General features: G+C 43.1%; 2 protein-coding genes across 3 annotated transcripts in view; both read left to right on the forward strand.

Moving 5' to 3' along the window:
- PAIP2B (poly(A) binding protein interacting protein 2B) overlaps positions 1-19,676 on the forward strand; it is a 39,652-nt gene that overhangs the window by 10,249 nt on the left and 9,727 nt on the right. The window lies entirely within an intron of this gene.
- LOC114900445 (putative UPF0607 protein) lies at positions 12,246-13,448 on the forward strand. The gene is made up of 3 exons (XM_029231605.1): positions 12,246-12,440; positions 12,536-12,781; positions 12,843-13,448. The coding sequence occupies exons 1-3, from the start codon at positions 12,246-12,248 to the stop codon at positions 13,446-13,448; spliced, it is 1,047 nt and encodes a 348-aa protein (XP_029087438.1).

Genomic DNA, 19,676 nt, shown 5'->3' on the forward strand with positions numbered 1-19,676 from the left:
TACAGTACCCCTGGCTTTGGACCTATAGAAGCAAACACGTTTTTTCTACTTGCTGTAGACCAGTGGTGCTTCACAATCACATTGCTGGGCCCCACCCAGAGTTTCTGATTCCACAGGTCTGGGCTGGGGCCTGATAATTTGCATTTCTAACAAGTTGCCAGGTGATAATTGATGCTGCTAGGCCAGGGACTAAATTTTGTGACCAGTTGCTGTATACTAACTGTAAATTCTAGAAATCTGGGAGTATAAGAAGTGCACAGGTTATGGGGCAGATCATGAAAGATTTAACTCTCTACTGCTGCTCAGCAAAGTGTTTGAGTTCAGGTAATGAGCCGTATACAGGGATATGACACAATTCTTGTTTCATGATTGGAAGTCCTAGCCAAATATCAAGTGAGAAATTTTGTTCCATTTGCAGAGCTTAGAGACCAAGAGATTCTGGTCAAATAGGATTAAGTGATTAATCCCATGAGAATGGGGGTTATTTATATGTCTCTTTTGTCTTTCCCACTTAACATTTAGCCTTGCTTTAGAAGGTCCTGATATTTTTTTTTAACTGGGAAAGAACTTTGAGTGCCTATTAAATTGAAAGTTTTTGTGTCTTTTAAGATATTAGCTATTTAGTCTTAACATTTTTTAAACAGTAATTTAAGAGAATAAGAGAAACTTTTTAAAAAAGAGATAACTCACTGAAATTATTTTATATGTCGGAGAATATCGTCTGCTTCATAAAACATCAAGCATACTATGGGTTTTCATTTTTTTTTTTAGTGATTTGTCATCATATCGTTTGAGGTAATACTAGTAATTCTTATAATCCCTCTGAAGATGAAAAATGAAGGCCAAAATCATAGCTGGCACAGAAGCTGGATACAGGAGACAGCTATGAAGGAATAGATAGATATACACACACATTTACACACACACACACATAAAATACACATACATACACATATATATTTTTTTAATGGTTATTATTGTTACTATTTTAACTAAGACAAAGATACCTGTGCTGAACTTAGGCCTCAGCTCTGGAAGCCACACCTTTTCATGAAGGAATTTTGCTTCAACAAGTTTCTCTCACTTGGCTGCTACCTAATTTCTTTTGTTCCCCTGCTGACACCCTGGGTTTTAAAGTTGACCAGCTGGTCCAACATCAACTGTTGGAGGAATAACTGGTGTCATACACAGCAGGTTGGGCAGACTCCCTAATTGGAAACATTCCTGTTTTGCTCCCACCCCCACGGAGGAGAATTAGGAGGAGAAAAAGGAGAGTAGAACTAGAGCCTACAGACCAGGCCTGTGGTTCTGAAGCTTGTTGCACAGCAGAAACAGGCCACTAGCGTTCTAATGCGCAATATAGATTTGGGGGCCCCACCCTGAGACCTTCTGAATCATGATCTGCTAGAACAGAGCCTGGGGGCTGCATTTTTAACAACTGCCTGAAGTCATTTTATGTAGCCAGCTGGGCTCCATGCCTCAGACCAGACCAGTGCTGGTCCTGGGTGAATTTTCACCAGCCATGGTAAAAGCAAAAAAATTAGGACCACATAGTGTTTTTCATAAAATTGCATTTATTAATACAAAGAATTGTTTTTTGCATTGAATTAAGGCCTTCCTATGTTTTTGGATGTTACAATATCCCTGTGTAAAATTATGTTGATAAGGATGTTTTCTATTACCCTTATTTAGTTAAAACAAATTGCAATCTTATGTTCTCCACAAAATACTTGTGAAAATTTCCTAGTCTGTGAAATCCTAAAGATGGAGTATCTCTGATCTCATTTTTGGAAATTGTTTTTTAAAATACTTTGGAATACAGGTCCATAGAGGGTCCAAAATCTTTGGCTAGATAAGTTTTTTTTTAAATTTAATTTAATTTTTTATTGATTTTTGGCAGCGTTGGGTCTTCGTTGCTGTGCTCAGGCTTTCTCTAGTTGCGGCGAGCGGGGGCTACGTTTTGTTGTGGTGTGCTGGCTTCTCTTGTTGCGCAGCGTGGGCTTCAGTAGTTGTGGCTCGCGGGCTCTAGGGCGCAGACTCAGTAGTTGTAACGCATAGGCTTAGTTGCTCTATGGCATGTGGGATCGTCCCGGACCAGGGCTCGAACCTGTGTCCCCTGCACTGGCAGGGGATTCTTAACCACTGCACCACCAGGGAAGCCCTAGATAAGTTTTAGAATTCAGAAATGTTCAGATTTTAGAGAGACCCTTTCTCTGTATGATATGTAATGCCTGAGGGGGTCTGGTACAGAACCCTTAGTTGCACACATTAATATTTCTGAGCAAAACAAGAGTGTTCACACTAAGTAAGGTAAATTAAGGCGATATATAGCTTCACATCAGTTCAGGCCAAGTTTTACTGTCAATTGAGTTTTGACATGAAGTGTATGGAAAATTTTTAGTTTTTAGAGTTTTTTGGATTTTGGAATTGTACATAAGGGATAGGATAGACCTATTTGAGGTCTGCTTTCTCATCCTAAAAGTGCCAGCAAGCTTCAAATTAAATGGAGCTTTGTATGTTTATGGTAGAGAATAATTTATTTTGATTTAACACACTAGTGTGTGATATATTCTTATTTGTATTTTCCTTCCAAAGACCTAGTCCTTTGTTGAATAGCGTTTTTCTTCAGCCTGCTTCCCCTACTCCCATTTGTAGTATTTGAGAAAATTCAGAGTTTTATATCAGAGCCATTCTAGAACTAAAGTGGGAAGAGTGAGAGTGTAGGGTAGTGGCTAAGAACATGGGCTTTGGAGACAGAAAGACCTAACCTTACGCCCCAATTCTGGCACTCACTAGGTTGTACCTTGCTTTAACAAATATCTGAATGTCAGAGAATTTATCTGAAAAACCAGGATAATAATAGCATCTACATCAACAGGATTGCTGTGAAGGTTAAGAGAGAATGTCAGTGAAGTACTTGGAAGAGCTGTTATTCTATCCTCATCTTTTTCCCCTGGTATTTGGATAGATTACTTGCTTCCTCTGTGTAACTTAATTGTCCCATAGTAGCCTCTCTTTCCCTTAGAGCAGGGGTCCCCAACCCCGGGCGGCAGACTGGTACCGGTCCGCAGCCTATTAGGAAGCGGGCCGCACAGCAGGAGGTGAGCGGAGGGTGAGCGGGCGAAGCTTCATCTGCCGCTCCCCATTTGCTCGCATCACCGCCTGACCATACCCCCCGCCACACGCCCCAGTCCGTGAAAAAATTGTCTTCCATGAAACCCTGGTGCCAGAAAGGATGGGGACCACTGCCTTAGAGGTTCTGGGTAAGCTTGCTTCAAACCTTTTCCCAATTCATGATCTGCTTCTGTTCCATTGTTGCAACTAAAACTTCAAATCCTGCCTCATCAATGATTTCTACACCAAAAAATCCACAAGCTCCTAAGCTTTATATGGGCCTAGTAGTTTTACCAAAATTTGAATGTCTTAGGGTAGAGTCCACATTACACAGTATGAGGCCTTTCACCACCTGAAATGTATCACTCTTATTTTTTTCATCTTTACTTTGTTCCAGTACTGTGCTCCCACTAACCAGGGAAACCTTTCCCTTTCTTCCATGAAACAATTCTGCTCTTACCCTGGCCCCCTCAAGGACTCACCTTCTACCCCAAATTAATTTTCAAGGAGTTTCTACCACCCTGAATGGTACCTTTCCTTAAAAGACTTCCAGTGAATACAGTTTTCTCTACCTTATTACACATGTATTTGGACTACTTAGCTCCTTTTCCCCCACTTTGCTGTGGAAGACAATTCTTTTCTCTAGAAATATATCAAATAAAATGAGCATGTGGTCCTTTTTGGTGACTTTTGTTGAGATCCATGGTATGGATTTCTTCCAGTTTACATAATCCTCTATGGCAAGATTTTATACCTAGCCTGCAGCTCGTGAAGAGAACGTTGTAGCCACCTGGTGTTATTAAACACTCAAATAGTGAATAAGAACATGTAAAGTATTTTTGAAGAATAGAATTAGAATTTTTTTTCCCCTCAAGAGTAATTTAACCTGTCAAAAACAGATTCCTGAGTGATATTGTTACTGGCTGTGGGGAATAATTGTTGATACTCAGTGAAGAATGCTCAGCCTATATCCAGGCCCCAGAAGGCATGGACTTCCCTTCCTAGCAAATGAGATTTAGCATACAGCATTCTAGAAATGGCAGTTTGTCAGCAAATTATTTATTGAAGACCTAGTGGGCACATAAAAGCATATTAGAAAGTGTAAAAGACTTGATTCTTGCCCTTGAGAAACGTCTAAGGTTATAAATGGACTGTTCCCAAAACAAATAACAAGTAATGCTCACTCGAATGTAGGTATAATCAAATGTGAAATGGTGATGGAGGTGGGGTAGACCGTAGGCAGAGATTGTATTTAGGTTTCTATAGTGGCATTTCTTTTTTTTTAATTAAAAAATTTTTAAAAAATATTTATTTATTTGGTTGCATCGGGTCTTAGTTACAGCAGGCGAGCTCCTTAGTTGTGGCTCAAGGGGTCCTTAATTGTGGCTCGCTGGCTCCTTTGTTGCAGCATGCATGTAGGATCTAGTTCCCGGACCAGGGATCGAACCCAGGCCCCCTGCATTGGGAGCGCGGAGTCTTAACCACTGTACTACCAGGGAAGTCCCATGGCATTTCTAATACTATTACGCATTTAAAAAACAAGCTAAACTGTCCTCAGATCAGTCTAAGACATTTAAAAGCCTTTCCTTTGTTATTCAGAAAAGTTACACATATTTCATATGTAATAATTTGCCCATAGGAATGTTTTAATGTTATCTGCTAAAGATTCAGTTTGCAGTATTTTCTCTGTTAATAGTATATAATATCTTGTTGGAGCTGTATATGGAGAAGTCAAGGTCCCTATGATAACCACCACTTGATGTTATCCTGGGAGGACAATTGATGGACTTTACCTGGGGAAGTAGAACTTTCCACTGACTGTAGTGAAGCGTTGATTCTACCTTTGAAAATCCCTTTAAATGCTTTATGGAGAGCATTTTATGTCTGTTTTGTACATTTCCAGTAGGATAATAGTAATATCACACAACATTCTAGGCATTGTTTCTAAAAGTTTGTGAGTTGTTAGAATAAAAATGTAATGAATAGATAAATAAGGCAATTAATTAGGAAAATGCTTGGTAGTTAAGACTTCTCAGAGCAGTTAATTTACTTGGCCATGGATTCTTTTTTTTGGCCATGCCCATGCGGCATGTGGGATCTTAGTTCCCTGACCAGGGATCAAACCTGTGCCCCCTGCAGTGGAAGCACAGAGCCCTAACCACTGGAAACCACTGTTTTTTTTTTTGTTTTTTCAATTTTTCGCAAAGGGCATTCACAAGACTGATGTTTTGTAAGACACCAATTTGCGAACTACTGTACTGATGTAAGAATTAGGGAAATTGGGATTTGTACTATTCCACGTAGTGTTTGCCACTGTATTAGAGGAATTGTTCTCAGTCTTTAGTCTTTCTGTATATCAGAATCACCTATAGCAGTTAATAGGCAAAAATACAGATTTTGGGCCCTGGCTCAGGCCTAACAAGTCATATTGCTTAACTAGCGTGTTAACATTCTATTTGCAAGCCCTTTTCTTGCATCCAATGAAAGGATGGAACATTTGTGTATTGAGGTCAGTATAGGAACGCTTAGCAGAGTGATTACTTCCTTGTTTTCTGTTAAAGGCAATGCAGCTTCTCCGAGAACAAATGAAGTGGAAACAGAGGGGTAAGGTCATTCTAATTGGAGACTGACCCAGAACTTGTTTTTAAAATCTCCATATACATATCCTACCTGTTCTCCCTATACTTTCCCCACCCCCCAAAAATGTTGAGCTACTCATTCTGCCTCCTTTGCACCTTGATCTTCCACCAAATGATGGAGAAAATTTGCTGGGTTTATTTACTCAGTAAAAGAAGACTTTGTAGGGCTTTCCTGGTGGCGCAGTGGTTGAGAGTCCGCCTGCCGATGCAGGGGATGTGGGTTCGTGCCCCCGTCCGGGAAGATCCCACATGCCGCGGAGTGGCTGGGCCCATGAGCCTGTGCGTCCGGAGCCTGTGCTCCACAACGGGAGAGGCCACAGCAGCGAGAGGCCCGCGTATCGCCAAAAAAAAAAAAAAAAAAAAAAGAAGACTCTGTAAAACAAGGAGACAGATAAATTACTTTAGTGCAAAGTATGTTCCACATTGTGGAAAGAAAATCAAAATGGAGTCAGTATTGCTAAGAGAGCTCTTTAAAATGGAGCTGGGAGGCCATTAGTGAAGTGTCATCTCAGCCTGGATGGAATCTGACCTTTTGACCTGATGAAGTGATCCAGAACATCTGCCAGAAACTCAGGATACTTATTGGACCCTTCCCCTAAAATAACTGTAACAGTCTATCTACTTACCGGACCCCTACCCTGAAACAACTTGTGCCTTAAGGACAAATACTTTCTGATTAGTGTCAGAGTCAGTCACAGTTCTCACCAGGCAACTTTTTTTCCAAAGTGAAGCCTATAATATTCTTTTATTAATCTACAGGTAACAAATGTAATGCAGACATCGATCTTATTGGAATAGTAGAGAAATCTCTGGAGTCAATAGAAGAGAACTGGGCACTCCATTAAGTAGCAGTAACAGGGTAATTTAGCAACAATCACCATTAAAGGCAAACATGTATGCATAATTATGGAGGTGAGCTGTTAAATAGTAAAACCGGGACTATTAATTACAATCAAATAAAAGTTAACACTGATTACTTACGATATACAAGGCACTGTTCTGAACACTTAATTTTTTTAAATTGAGGTGTAGTTGACTTAACAATATTAGTTTCAGGTATATAACATAGTGAATCAAAATTTTAATAGATTATACTCTATTTAAAGTTATTATAAAAGAGTTGCTATATTCCCTGTGTTGCAAAATATATTCTTGTAGCTTATTTATTTTATACAATTTTATACATAGTGGTTTGTACCTCTTAATCCTCTACCCCTATCTTACCCCTCCGTCCTTCCCTCTCCCCAGTGGTAACCACTAGTTCTTCTCTATATCTGTGAGTCTGTTTCTACTTTGTTGTAGTCATTTGTTTTATTTTTTAGATTCCATATATATAAATAATAGCATACAGTATTCATCTTTCTCTGTCTGATTTATTTCACCAAGCATAATGCCCTCCAGCTCCATCCATGTTGTTGCAAATGGCAAAATTTCATTCTTTTTTATGGCTGAATAGTATTCCACCATATATATCCATTATATACAGATCCAAAAAAATATTTCTACAATTTACGTTAAAGAGTGTTCTGCCAGGACTTCCCTGGAGGTCCAGTTGTTCAGACTCCGCATTTCCATCGCAGGAGGCATGGGTTCGATCCCTGGTCAGGGAACTAATCCCACAGCCATGTGGCACGGCCAAAAAAACAAAACAAAAACCAACAACAGCAACAAAGAGTGTTCTGCCTATGTTTTCTCCTAGTAATCTTATGCTTTCTGGTCTTACATTTAGGTCTTTAATCCATTTTGAGTTTATTTTTGTATATGGTATGAGAAAATGTCCTAATTTCATTCTTTTACATGTAGCTGTACAGTTTTCCCAGCACCACTTATTGAAAAGACTGTCTTTTCCCCATTGTGTATTCATGTCTCCTTTGTCATAGATTAATTGACTATAAGTGTGTGGGTTTATTTTTGGGCTCTCCATTCTGTTCCATTGATCTGTGTGTCTGTTTTTGTGCCTGTATCATACTGTTTTGATTACTGTGACTTTGTAGTATAGTCTGAAGTCACAGAACATGATACCTCTTGCTCTCTTCTTTCTCAAGATTGTTTTGGCTATTTGGGGTCTCTTGTGTTTCCATACAAATTTTAGAATTATTCTAGTTCTGTGAAAAATGCTCTTGGTATTTTCATAGGGATTGCATTGAATCTATAGATTGCCTTGGGTGGTATGGTCATTTTAACAATATTAATTCTTCCGATCCATGAACATGGAATGTGTTTCCATCTGTTTGTGTCATCTTTAACTTCTTTCACTGGTGTCTTATAGTTTTCCAAGTACAAGCCTTTTACCTTTAGATTTATTCATAGGTATTTTATTCTTTTGGAAGCAATTGTAAATGAGATTGCTTCCTTAATTTCTCTTTCTGATAGTTTGTTGTTAGTGTATGGAAATGGACCAGATTTCTGTATATTAATTTTGTATTCTCCAACTTTACCAAATTCATTGATGAGCTCTGGTAGTTTTTTGGTGACATCTTTAGGATTTCTTTATGTATGGTATCATGTCATCTGAAGATAGTGACAGTTTTACTTCTTCCTTTTCAGTTTGGATTCCTTTTATCTAATTGCTATGGCTAGAACTTCCAATACTATGTTGAATAAAAGTGGCAAGAGTGGGCATCCCTGTCTTGTTCCTGATCTTAGAGGAAATGCTTTCAGCTTTTCACCGTTGAATATGATGTTAGCTGTGGGCTTATTATATGTGGCCTTTATTATGTTGAGGTATGTTCCCTCTATACCCACTTTGTGGAGAGTTTTGATTAAACATGGATGTTGAATTTTGTCCAAAGCTTTCTCTGCATCTAGTGAGATGATCGGATGATTTTTATTTTCAATTTATTAATTAATGTGGTGTACCACACTGATTGATTTGCAGGTATTGAACCATCCTTGTATCTGTGGGATAGATCCCACTTGATCATGGTGTATGATCCCTTTAATGTTTTGTTGGATTCAGTTTGCTAATATTTTATTGAGGATTTTTGCCTCTATGTTTATCAGTGATATTGGCCTGTAATTTTATTTTTTTGTGGTACCTTTGTTGGTTTCTTGGTATTAGGGCGATGCTGGTTCATAGAATGAGTTTGCAAGCATTTCTTCCTCTGCAATTTTTTGGAATAGTTTGAGAAGGAAAGGTGTTAACTCTTCTGTAAATGTGTGGTAGAATTCACCTGTGAAGTCATCTAGTGCTGGACTTCTGTTGCTTGGGAGTTTTTTTGTTACTGATTTAATTTCAGTACTGGTAATTAGTCTGTTCATGTTTTCCATTTCTTCCTTGTTCAGTCTTGGGAGATTGTATATCTCTAGGAATTTGTCCATTTCTTCTAGGTTGACCATTTTATTTGCATACAGTTGCCTGTGGTAATCTCTTATGATCCTTTATATTTCTGTGGTGTTGGTAGTAACTTCTCCTTTTCCATTTCTGATTTTATTTATTTGGGCCCTCTTTTTTTTCGTGATGAGTCTGGCTAAAGGTTTATTGATTTTATTTATCTTTTCAAAGAACCAGTTCTTAGTTTCCTTGATCTTTTCTTTTTTTGTTTCTATTTCATTTATTTCTACTCAGATCTTTATGATGTCTTTCCTTCTACTAACTTTGGATTTTGTTCTTCTTTTTCTAGTTCCTCTAGTGTAAGTTTAGGTTGTTTATTTGAGATTTTTTTCTTATTTCCTGAGGTTGGCTTATATCACTATAAACTTACCTGTTCATGCTGCATCCCATAGATTCTGGATCATTGTGTTCTTGTTTTCATTTGTCTCCAGGTATTTTTTAAATTTCTTCTTTGATTTTTTCAGTGATCCATTGGTTGTTTAGTAGCATATTATTTATCCTCCACATGTTTGTGTTTTTTGCAGTTTTTTACTTGTAGTTGACTTACTGGTCTCATAGCGTTGTGGTTGGAAAAATGCTTGATATAATTTCAATTTTCTTGATTTTACTGAGGCTTGTTTCGTGACTTAGCATGTGATGTATCCTGGAGGATGTTCCCTGTGCACTTGAAAAGAATGTGTATTCTGCTGCTTTTGGATGGAATGTTCTATGTATATCTGTTAATAAGTCCAGTTGATCTAATGTGTCATTTATGGCCAATGTTTCCTTATTGGTTTTCTCTCTGGGTGATCTGTCCATTGATGTAAGTGGGGTGGTGAAGTCCCCTACTCTTATTGCATTACTGTTGATTTCTCCCTTTATATCTGTTAATATTTGCTGTATGTATTTAGGTGCTCCTATGTTGGGTACATATATATTTATATTTGTTATATCTTCTTCTTGGATTGATCCCTTGATCACTGTGTAATATCCTTCTTTGTCTCTTGTTACAGTCTTTGTTTTAAAGTCTGTTTTGTCTGGTATAAGTATTGCTACCCCAGCTTTCTTATTTCCATTTGCATGGAATACCTTTTTCCATCCCTTTCCTTTCAGTCTGTGTGTCTCTTTAGATGCGAAGTGAGTCTCTTGTAGGCAGCATAAATATAGGTCTTGTTTTTGTATCCATTCAGCCACTCTGTGTCTTTTGATTGGTGCCTATAGTCTCTTTACATTTAAAGTAATTATTGATAGGTATGTATTCGTTGTCATTTTGTTAATTGCTTTTGTAGTTCTTTTTTATTCCTGTATTGTTCTCTTCCCTTGTGATTTGATGACGATCTTTAGTGTTATATTTGGAGTCTTTCTCTTTCTTGTGTGTGTATCTATTATAGGTTTTGGCGTTGTGGTTACAATGATAGGTTTTTGGGTGTGGTTACAATGAGGTTTATCTATAGCAATATTTATTTATTTATTTATTTATTTATTTTCGGTATGTGGGCCTCTCACTGTTGTGGCCTCTCCCGTTGTGGAGCACAGGCTCCGGACACGCAGGCTCAGCGGCCATGGCTCACAGGCCTAGCTTATCCGTGGCATGTGGGATCTTCCCCGACCGGGGCACGAACCCGTGTCCCCTGCATCGGCAGGCAGACTCTCAACCACTGTGCCACCAGGGAAGCCCTGTATATTTATTTTAAGTTGTTGATCTCTTAATTTCAAACGCATTTTAACAACTCTGCATTTTTCCTCCCTTCCCCTCACGATTACTGTTTTTGTCATCATATTTTACATCTTTTGTTTTGTGAATCCTTTAACTGCTTATTGCAGATATAGATACTTTTACTACTTTTGTTTTTTAATCTTCCTACTAGCTCTGTGTGTGGTTAATTTACTACCTTTACTGTATATTTAACTTTATCAATGAGCTTTTTCCTTTCATAATTTTTATGCTTCTAGTTGTGGTCTTTTCTTTTTTGCTTAGAGAAGTCCCTTTAACATTTCTTGTAAAGCTGGTTTGGTGGTGCTGAAATCTTTTAGCTTTTGCTTCTCTGTGAAACTTTTGATCTCTCCATCAAATGAAAGCCTTGCCAGGTGGCGTATTCTTGGTTGTAGGTTTTTCCCTTTCATCACTTTAAATATATTGTGCCACTCCTTTCTGGTCTGTAGAGTTTCTGCTGAAAAGTCAGCTGACATCCTTATGGGAGTTCCCTTGTATGTAACTCATTGCTTTTCCCTTGCTGCTTTTATTTTTTTTAATGTATTTTATTTATTTATTTATTTATGGCTGCCTTGGGTCTTTGTTGCTGCGCACAGGCTTTTTTCTCTGGTTGCAGCAAGTGGGGACTACTCTTCATTGCGGTGTGTGGGCTTCTCATTGTGGTGGCTTCTCTTGTTGCAGTGTATGTGTTCATTATAGGTATGGCACTTAGGGCCAAGTACCATAAGGACTACAAGAAAAAAAAAAAGTAACACATGAGGCATATATGATATGGAGGCACCACAGTCCAGAGCACAAGCTCTGGAATCACACAGGCTTGGTTCAAATCCCGGCTAAGCCACTGCCATCTGTATACGCTGAAGAACAGTCGAAGGTTTAAATGTTTTACCAAATTTCGAAAAAGAAGAAAGAACCTATCTTCCAGGAAGGGACATCGTGGGGTGCAGCATCCAGTCGAGTCAGGGCTCTGTATCCCCTGCTCAGAAACCTTCACCGCCTGGCTCATGGTGATGCTGGCAGCTCAGCAGCCTGGAGAAGGCGCTCCTGTCTCCAGGCCTCTCAGAGAAGCTGGGGAGGTCCCCGGAGGAGGCTGGCCACAGCCTGGCAAGCTCTGGGTGCCTCCTGCACTCAGCTCTGAGCAGGCTCTGGCCTCTGGGCCCCGTTGGAGGGAAGGGCTGGCCGATACATACGCAGGGTTGAGGGGCCTGCAGAGCCGGTGCCCAGGCAGGGTGAGCTCTGGAGGAGAAGGCTTCCACAGTCCTGAACAGTCTCCGCATGGTGGCCCATCCGGTGCCAAACCCCTGCCACCCACAGCGAGAAGTCCCAGCCGCTAGAAAGTCCAGAAGGGGTCGGGCTCTGGGGCCCTGCTTTTTGCCCTTGGGCTGGGTTTCTCCACGGGCTGGGCTTGCGTGCGACCCCCAACCCCACCCCCTGCCCCACCCGCCCTTTCTCTGTGACAGGTAAAATGGACATGTCACAGCGCCAGGTTGAGCCATCCAGCGTCCAGTGCGTGCTAGACATCGAGAGGAGTAAGAAGCTAGGGAGAAGCTCTCCAAGTTTCACACTATTCTCGGATTGCTTGGCGCACAACCGCTTCTACTTGGGCAATTTGTACATTTCGTACCTGGCTCCACCGCCGCTGGCCCCGGTGCGGGCCCCGGTGGGCTGTCACCCGCTGGTTTTGCCCTCCCAAGAGGCTGCCATATCTGACCGGGACCACCCTGCTCCAGTGCCTGCCTTCTGCCCTGGTCGCAGACTGTCCCACAGGACCGAGTGCCTTTATCGCCTGGCTTTTACATCACGCCAAAAAGGCAGTATCCCATCCAGCAGGCCAGGTACTCCCGTCTGGGGATCCTTCCTTTGGTGAACTGGAGGGACTCGCAGAAGAAGCCCGTGTTGTCTGCTCATAATTCCATCAGGTTCGGCCACTCAGCCATCAAGATTCCTCCACTGGGGCGCAAATTTACCCTCCTGCATTCACCACCTGAGCAGGTAGTCAAGGTTAGGAAGCCATCCAGATGGCTAGGTACCATCCAGTCACCTTCCACTTCCTTGCCCAAAGGAGAGTAAGGTGAAGGTCCAAGAAGAACCCCGAAGAGGTATGGCAAAGATGGAGGATCACCCAGAGACCGAAGGAGAGGACGATCGGAAGAGGGGCCACCGTAACAATGGGGATATACCATTGACATCTAGGCCCCAGGAGACCAGTGGAGTCCTCACTTCCCTCAAGTGCGATCCTGAGCCTCTGGACTTCCTTCCCGAGCACCCAGAAGACAACTTGAGTGAGAACGCCCAGACGTCTCCAGTGAGCTTCTCCTCAGAAAGCCATGTCATCTGCTCAGATGGAGATCCTGGAGATGTCCTGCCTCCTTGGAAGCCTGAGTCCCATGCCATGGTGTTCTCTGTCCCAGCCGCACGCTGCTTCCCGCTGCTGGAGAGGCCAACAAAAGAAGTGCTGGGTGAAGACCACCGGCCCAGCTCTCCAGGCTCACTGATGTCTGGGAAGGAGCTGCAGTGTGAAAAATCTTCAGACGTCCCATCAAGAAGCTCCCCTTCCCTGGTGTCTACCAGCAGTAGGCCCTGCAAGTGGAAGATTCCCCTGCCGCTTTTTCTGCTGCTGCTGGGGCTGAGGTCGCCCCTACCACTGACAGGGGATCAAGGTGAGTGACCCCCTCCTCCTAAGCTTCCGTGCTTAGCTCTTGCCGAAAACCCAGGCACCTTGGAGAAGAACACTGTCAGTGGAACAATATCCTGAATAACATAAGGAAGGTCCAGCCACCGTCCCATGAAAAGGAACCCCCAACACCCACTTTTGTAGATTCTACCCCTTCTCTATTACTAAGCTACTCCTCTTCCAGTCCCTACCATCAATCCCCCTGTTTTAACTGGGCAGCCCATGACTTCTCTGGCAATCCCTTCCACCAGCATGGTCACGGCATCTGGAAGTTTGACCTTCCAGCCTACTGTAGATCCTGATGTCACTGACATGGACACTACTGCCCCTTCCCAAGCTGTCATTTTTAGGTCTCCCCCAGGTTTCAGGGTGGAGCAGAGGCACCCTGCAGGGGTACCAATGTCCATCACCCTACCTGTGCCGATGGTCCCCTGTGCCACCTCAATTTTTAACCATCCCTTTGGCCCCCAAACCAACCCTCAGCCCATATTTGGGACCTCTTATGGGCAGCAGAGAGCCTCTCTCCCTGGTGCTCCTGTTTTCCCCAGCCCCCCATTTATGGCTTCGGCTCCTGTTTTCCCCAGCCCCTCATTTATGGCTTTGGCCGTTATCGGTGCTTCAGCAGGCAGCACCTCTGACACCGAAACTACGGACACCACACCTCCTTCTTAGGCTGTCATTTTCCAGTCTGCCCCGTCTCCAGGTAGAACCAATACGCACTTCACACGGCTGTTCCTATTGCGGAGAACACACCACCCAGTGGTAGCAATGCCTCAGCCCATGCCTTGACTCACTTACCTGCAGCGTCGGCCAACAGACAGACCAACACTTCAAGCTTCTCTTGGACCCAGGTCTCCCGTCTCAGGCCACATTTGGGGCCAACGATGGGCAGAGGCCTAACGATTATTTTCTATTGGGAAACCCAGTAAACCCAGCACAAGATAAAGTCCTAACCTCTCCTGCAGCCCAGCCACTGCGAGTCAGCATCATGCAGTCAGCTTTGCCAGCTTCCCTATTCGCCACCACCAGCAACACGCAGCCGGCCTTTGGCGACAACCCAGGCATTCTCCCCAGGGCTGTATCCATTACTACTGGCTTTGGAGTTGCCACCAGGATGCCCAGTACTGGGGACAGTAGCTCGCTCTTTGCCGATACCACACCGGGCCTACTGTTCATGGGACCTGCAGCCCCTACAGCTGGTGGGAGCCTTGGAGTCAGTGTGTCAGCCCCAGCCTCGCTCATTCAGAGGCATCCAGACCACTTAACTTTGGGGCAGGACTAAGTGGGGCACCCAGCACCGCTTCTGTTCCTACTTTGGGTCAGACAACCTGCGATCTACCTGACCACGGCAAGGCTGCTGCAGTAGGAGGGACAGGCACCATCCCAGCATTTGGGAGCATACCTGATTCCACCTTAAATCCAAATACCTGGGGCCTACCTGGGCTGAATACAGGTGGTATGGTGATGGCAGGGGATAACACCATCCGCACGACTGGAGGCCACTTTCCATCACTGCACCCAGGGCCCATCTGGATGTAGAAAATCTACATTTAAAAGTTCCATCACCAAGGAGAAGAAATCTGTGTCAAGGGACGTGTCAGTTTCCACCTTCCATCAGAGCACACCACATCTGTTGGAGTTGCAAGTGTGGGTACCACCCATGGGTTTCAACACACTTCTAGTTCTACCTTATTTCCAAATACAAGGGGCCCACCTGCCCACAATCCAGGCGGTGGTTGTATAGGAGGGCACAACATCATGCCCATGATTGGAGGACCTGGTATTCCCGCTTACAACTGGGGCCCACCTGGCCAATACACAGGTGGTGCGGATGGAGGGAACATCTCACGGGTGCTCGGAGGCCCTGTGTCAATAACTGCCATCAGACTTGGAACCCATCTGTGCAGAGAATGGGGTGGGCGATGGGGGACAGTACCACACCTGCTGTGACTGGATACACTTCTGGTGCCACATTCATACAAAGCACCTGCCCGCCCCCAACCAAAACCCAGGTGGCGCCATGGGGGATAGCACCATCCATATTTAGAGAGGAACCTCTACTCTCAGAACACTGGGGTCCCCAAGTCAGGACAGCCCTCTGACTTAGACGAGCCAGCATTGTGTTTGGAGGCTCCTGGTCAGGGCAGCTGTGCCTGTGCTCATAGGAGTCTGGCAGCCTCATAACCTGCCCAGGGCTTCATAGGAGCCATCAGCTAATTCCTTTCTTCTGTGAAGAAACTCAACAAATGAAGAGCAGATCTTATTCTGCAAACTGTGTAACCATGAATGGACTTTGCCTCACTGGAAAGCGGCTCAGCCCCTTTAGGTGAAACTTAACCTCTTCTCTTCCTACAGCAAGCCAGAAGACCACACCTCAGGGGTGTGCGTGTGTGTGCGTGCGTGTGTGTGTGTGTGTGTGTGTGTGTGTTGGAGGGTGAGGAGCATATGAGCCCACTTCAGAACCACACCAGACTTGAGAAGTTCCAGTTAGGAGAATGGAAGAGAGCTGCCTGTATCATCCACTGTGCCATCCCTGGTTTGACTGTTAACTTGGCCACCCAAGCTCCCAGCCAGTTTTCCCTAGACTTGGAACTGGCAGGATGCCCACTGCTGTTTTCAGATGCTTTCTCTCCCCCTGTGCATTTGCCCCAATGGGCGCTTCTCTTTCCCAGCTTTATGTACATATGTATATATATGTCAATAAAACCTTGTTCGTATTTATCTGCTTCTGTTGATGTGTCTTTACTCACTGACTCAGCTGTAGAGGAAGAACTGACATATGTGAGTGTTGATGTGTGAGCCAGACTTAAGGCCCCCAAATTTTGTGTCCCAGTGACTGGGATGTGGAATTAGGCACACGTTATGGCTGCATATGCTGAGTCCTGAAATCTGTTCTCAGTGTAACGAGTGACAATCAGGAGGAACTAAGGTCCAGAGGAGGGAGAGATGGGGTGACTCACCCTGGCTTCTCTATGTGTCTCTCTGTCCCCTCACCACTCCGACCACACTGGAGGCTAGATAATCCCTGATGTGTCATAAGGAACCACACTTTAAGATTTTAGTTTTTGAAAATGTTTAAATGTCTTTCGGGGCATCTTTTTATTCAGTTGAGACTTAGGCCAGTCATCTTCATACATTCCCACTCCACCCAGAGAGGATGGATTTGGCATCCAGGTTCATGTGTCTGGAGAAACAAAGGAAGAGTTCATACCTGCTCTGTAATTATTGAAAATTTAAGTTTACCTCAAATTTACCATGCTGCTTAAAATAGCAGAAAAGATCCTCTTTAATAACTGGCTTGGCTCGGAGCTAAACCGCTGAAATATCAAATCACAAGAGTTATAATTGTGCCCAGTTCTGGCTGACCCTAGAGTTCTGCTGGGCCTCCACTAGGTTTAGTAATGGCAAAATTCCTGAGTCTATGCAGCCTATCTTCCAGTTGGAGGGGAGAACAGAAACCCATGTAAATTATCTGGTAGGTTGGCCGGTAATAAATGCTATGGAGATTAAGCAGTATATGGTGAGTTGAGATTGTGGGCAGAGAGAAGCAAGGCTTTCAACTTAAACGGTAGACAGGATAAGTCTTACTGGGAAGGTGGCATGTGAACAGTCTGGAGGGAGGCAGATGAGTCAGACATCTGAGGGAAAAGCATTCCAGATCGTGGGAGTAACCTCTGCAAGGCCCAGAGGAAGGATGCCAGTGTCCTCAGGGAAGAGTTAGTAAATAATGTGGCTGGAATAGAGTCAGCAAGTGGGAAGGAGGGAAGGAGGAAAGGAGGACAGAGAAGATGTGTGTTGAATTCCCTGCATCACCATTTATTGATCGTGTGATCACAAACAGTTAATTCAACCTTGAAGTGTTTCAGTGAACTGAGTGCTTTTGCTAAGGCCTATTTACCTCTCAAGAGTTTTGGAAGGATAAAATAAGGTAGGGAAGTATCCCTTCCTACCTTCCGATGGCCTAGACTATCAGTTATTCCTTCCTTCTCCTTTATTTGTTGCCTCTCTGTCTCTACTAGACTCTTTCTGTGAACATTTAAACATGTTCTAGACTGTCCAGTCTTTAAAGTTTCCAGGGACCTCTCACCCCTCCAGTTCCTGTTCATTCCTATTCCTTTCCTTGGCAGCTGGCCTCCTTGAGAGAGTATCTAATACTTCCTGTCCCTGTAATTCATACCTCATCCATTTGACTTTCTCCCTCATTTCTCTTTATGGATACTGCTTTCATTAAGGTCATCAGAGACCTCCATGGTCCTAAATTCTGTGAACACTCTTCAGCCTTCCTTTTGACCTTGCATCAGCCTTCAACACACCTGCCTTACTGGGTGTGTAACAGATTACCACAAACTGGTGGCTTAAAACAATATAAATTTATTCTCTTGCAGTTCTGGAGCCCAGAAGTCAAAAACCAAGGTGTTGGGAGGGCTGGGCTCTCTCTCTGGAGGCTGTCGGGGAGAATCTGTTCTTTGCCTCTTTAACTTCTGGTGCCTATAGGCATTCCTTGGCTTGTGGCCACATCACTCCAATCTCTGCCTCCCTGGTCACACTGCCACCTTCTCTCTGTTTCAGATCTCCCTCTGCTTTTCTCTTATAAGGACACATCATTGGATTTAGGGCCTACTGGGATAATCACTTATCTCAAGGTCCTTAATTTAGTTGCATCCGCAAAGACCCCTATTCTAAACAATGTAGCCTTCACAGGTTCTAGGGATTAGGATATGAACATATCTTTTGGGGAGCTACCATTCAACTCACTACACGGGGGTTCTGTCCTCCCTTGATTTCTGTGATGGCACACTCTTCTGGTTTCCTTCTCTGTCTCCTTTTCTATACTATCTCCTCCTATAACTGATTTTTTAAAATATTCACACTTGTCAGGTCTGGGTCTTGGACCCTCTTCTCATCTCACTTTGCCCTTTTTCCCTAGGCAATATCTTCTAGTCCCATGACTTCTGTTATCATTTATGTAAACAACTAGTCCAAATTTCTGTATTTAGCCATACCTCACCTACTGATGCATATAAACAACCTACCTGTGTCACCATTTGAGTGTTTCAGAGGCATTACACATTTAATGTGTCCAAAATAGAACTCATCACCCTTTATACCTCGACTCCCCATCACCACCCAAGAAAAATTTGCCCTTCCTACAGAGTTCCTTAGCTCAGTGAGTAACATTACCACCCACCCAGTTGCTTGTGCCAAAGTTATCCTTGATATTTCCCTCACCCTGTCTCCCCACATCCAGTCCCTCACCGGAACAACCTAAAATAGTTTTGGAATCTACCTACTGTCTTCTTACTGCCATTATTTTAGTCCAAGTAGCTACCTCTTTTTTTTTTTTTTTTCATCTGGATTGGTGCATTAGCTGCCTTACTGGTCTCCCATTATCCACTCTCGGCCTCTCCAATCCATTTTCCATGTGGCAGCCTGAGTGATCTCAAAATATGAATTGAGTCGTCACTATGCTACTGAGAGCACTCTTTAATGTCTTTCATTGCTTTTAGGGATGATATCCAAAATCCTTCGTGTAGCCTCTGATGTCCTGCATGATCTGGCCCCATCTGCCTCTGCAACCTCATCTCTCTTCCTTGGCAATTCTCCCCCCTGGTTCTCCTTTGACCTTCCAACTATATACATACCTACCTGCTTGTAGTTCCTGAAAGTCCCCTCCTGCCTCTGAGTCTTTGCACATGCTTTACCCGCTCCTCCCTATTGCTAGCTAACTTAAGTTCTTCAGGTATCAGTCTAAATGTTGCTTGTTCAGGGAAACCTTTCCGAACCATCCCCCACTCCTGGACTAGATTGGGTCTTCCTGTTGTCTTCTCATACTCGCTTTTACTTCTCCTTTTAATTTAATAGTAATTATTCTTAATTATTTGCTTGTCTCCTGAGCGAATGTAAATACCAACAGGGAAAGAAAGGACTGTGTCCCCTGTCAAAGCAGCAATCAAGCACAGTGCCAAGGGTAGATAGGCACACAGATATTAGTGAGTGAGTGCATCTAATTACCTGAGCTGCTAAGAAGTAACTGGGAAAAGACAAAACCTGAATCTAGTGGCAGCATATTTGAAGTAAAATGTAAAATTGTTGTCCATAATGTTTAATTTTTATTAACCAGTATTAACCAGACTGAATGAAGTTAACAAAACTGTAGGAAACAGAATAGTAGAGACCAGTGTTTTTGGTTTTGTTTTTTTTTTTTTTTTTTTTTTTTTTTTG

This window comes from Monodon monoceros, unplaced genomic scaffold, assembly GCF_005190385.1.
Source record: "Monodon monoceros isolate NGI ecotype Baffin Bay Population unplaced genomic scaffold, NGI_Narwhal_1 Super_Scaffold_19, whole genome shotgun sequence".
Classification (NCBI taxonomy): Eukaryota; Metazoa; Chordata; class Mammalia; order Artiodactyla; family Monodontidae; genus Monodon; species Monodon monoceros.

Coding starts and splice junctions, on each gene's coding strand:
- LOC114900445 (XM_029231605.1), top strand. CDS start 12,246: ATGGACATGTCACAGCGCCAGGTTGAGCCATCCAGCGTCCAGTGCGTG. Junction 12,441..12,535: donor TGGCCCCGGTGCGGGCCCCG/GTGGGCTGTCAC, acceptor CCCTGGTCGCAG/ACTGTCCCACAGGACCGAGT. Junction 12,782..12,842: donor CACCTGAGCAGGTAGTCAAG/GTTAGGAAGCCA, acceptor CCTTGCCCAAAG/GAGAGTAAGGTGAAGGTCCA.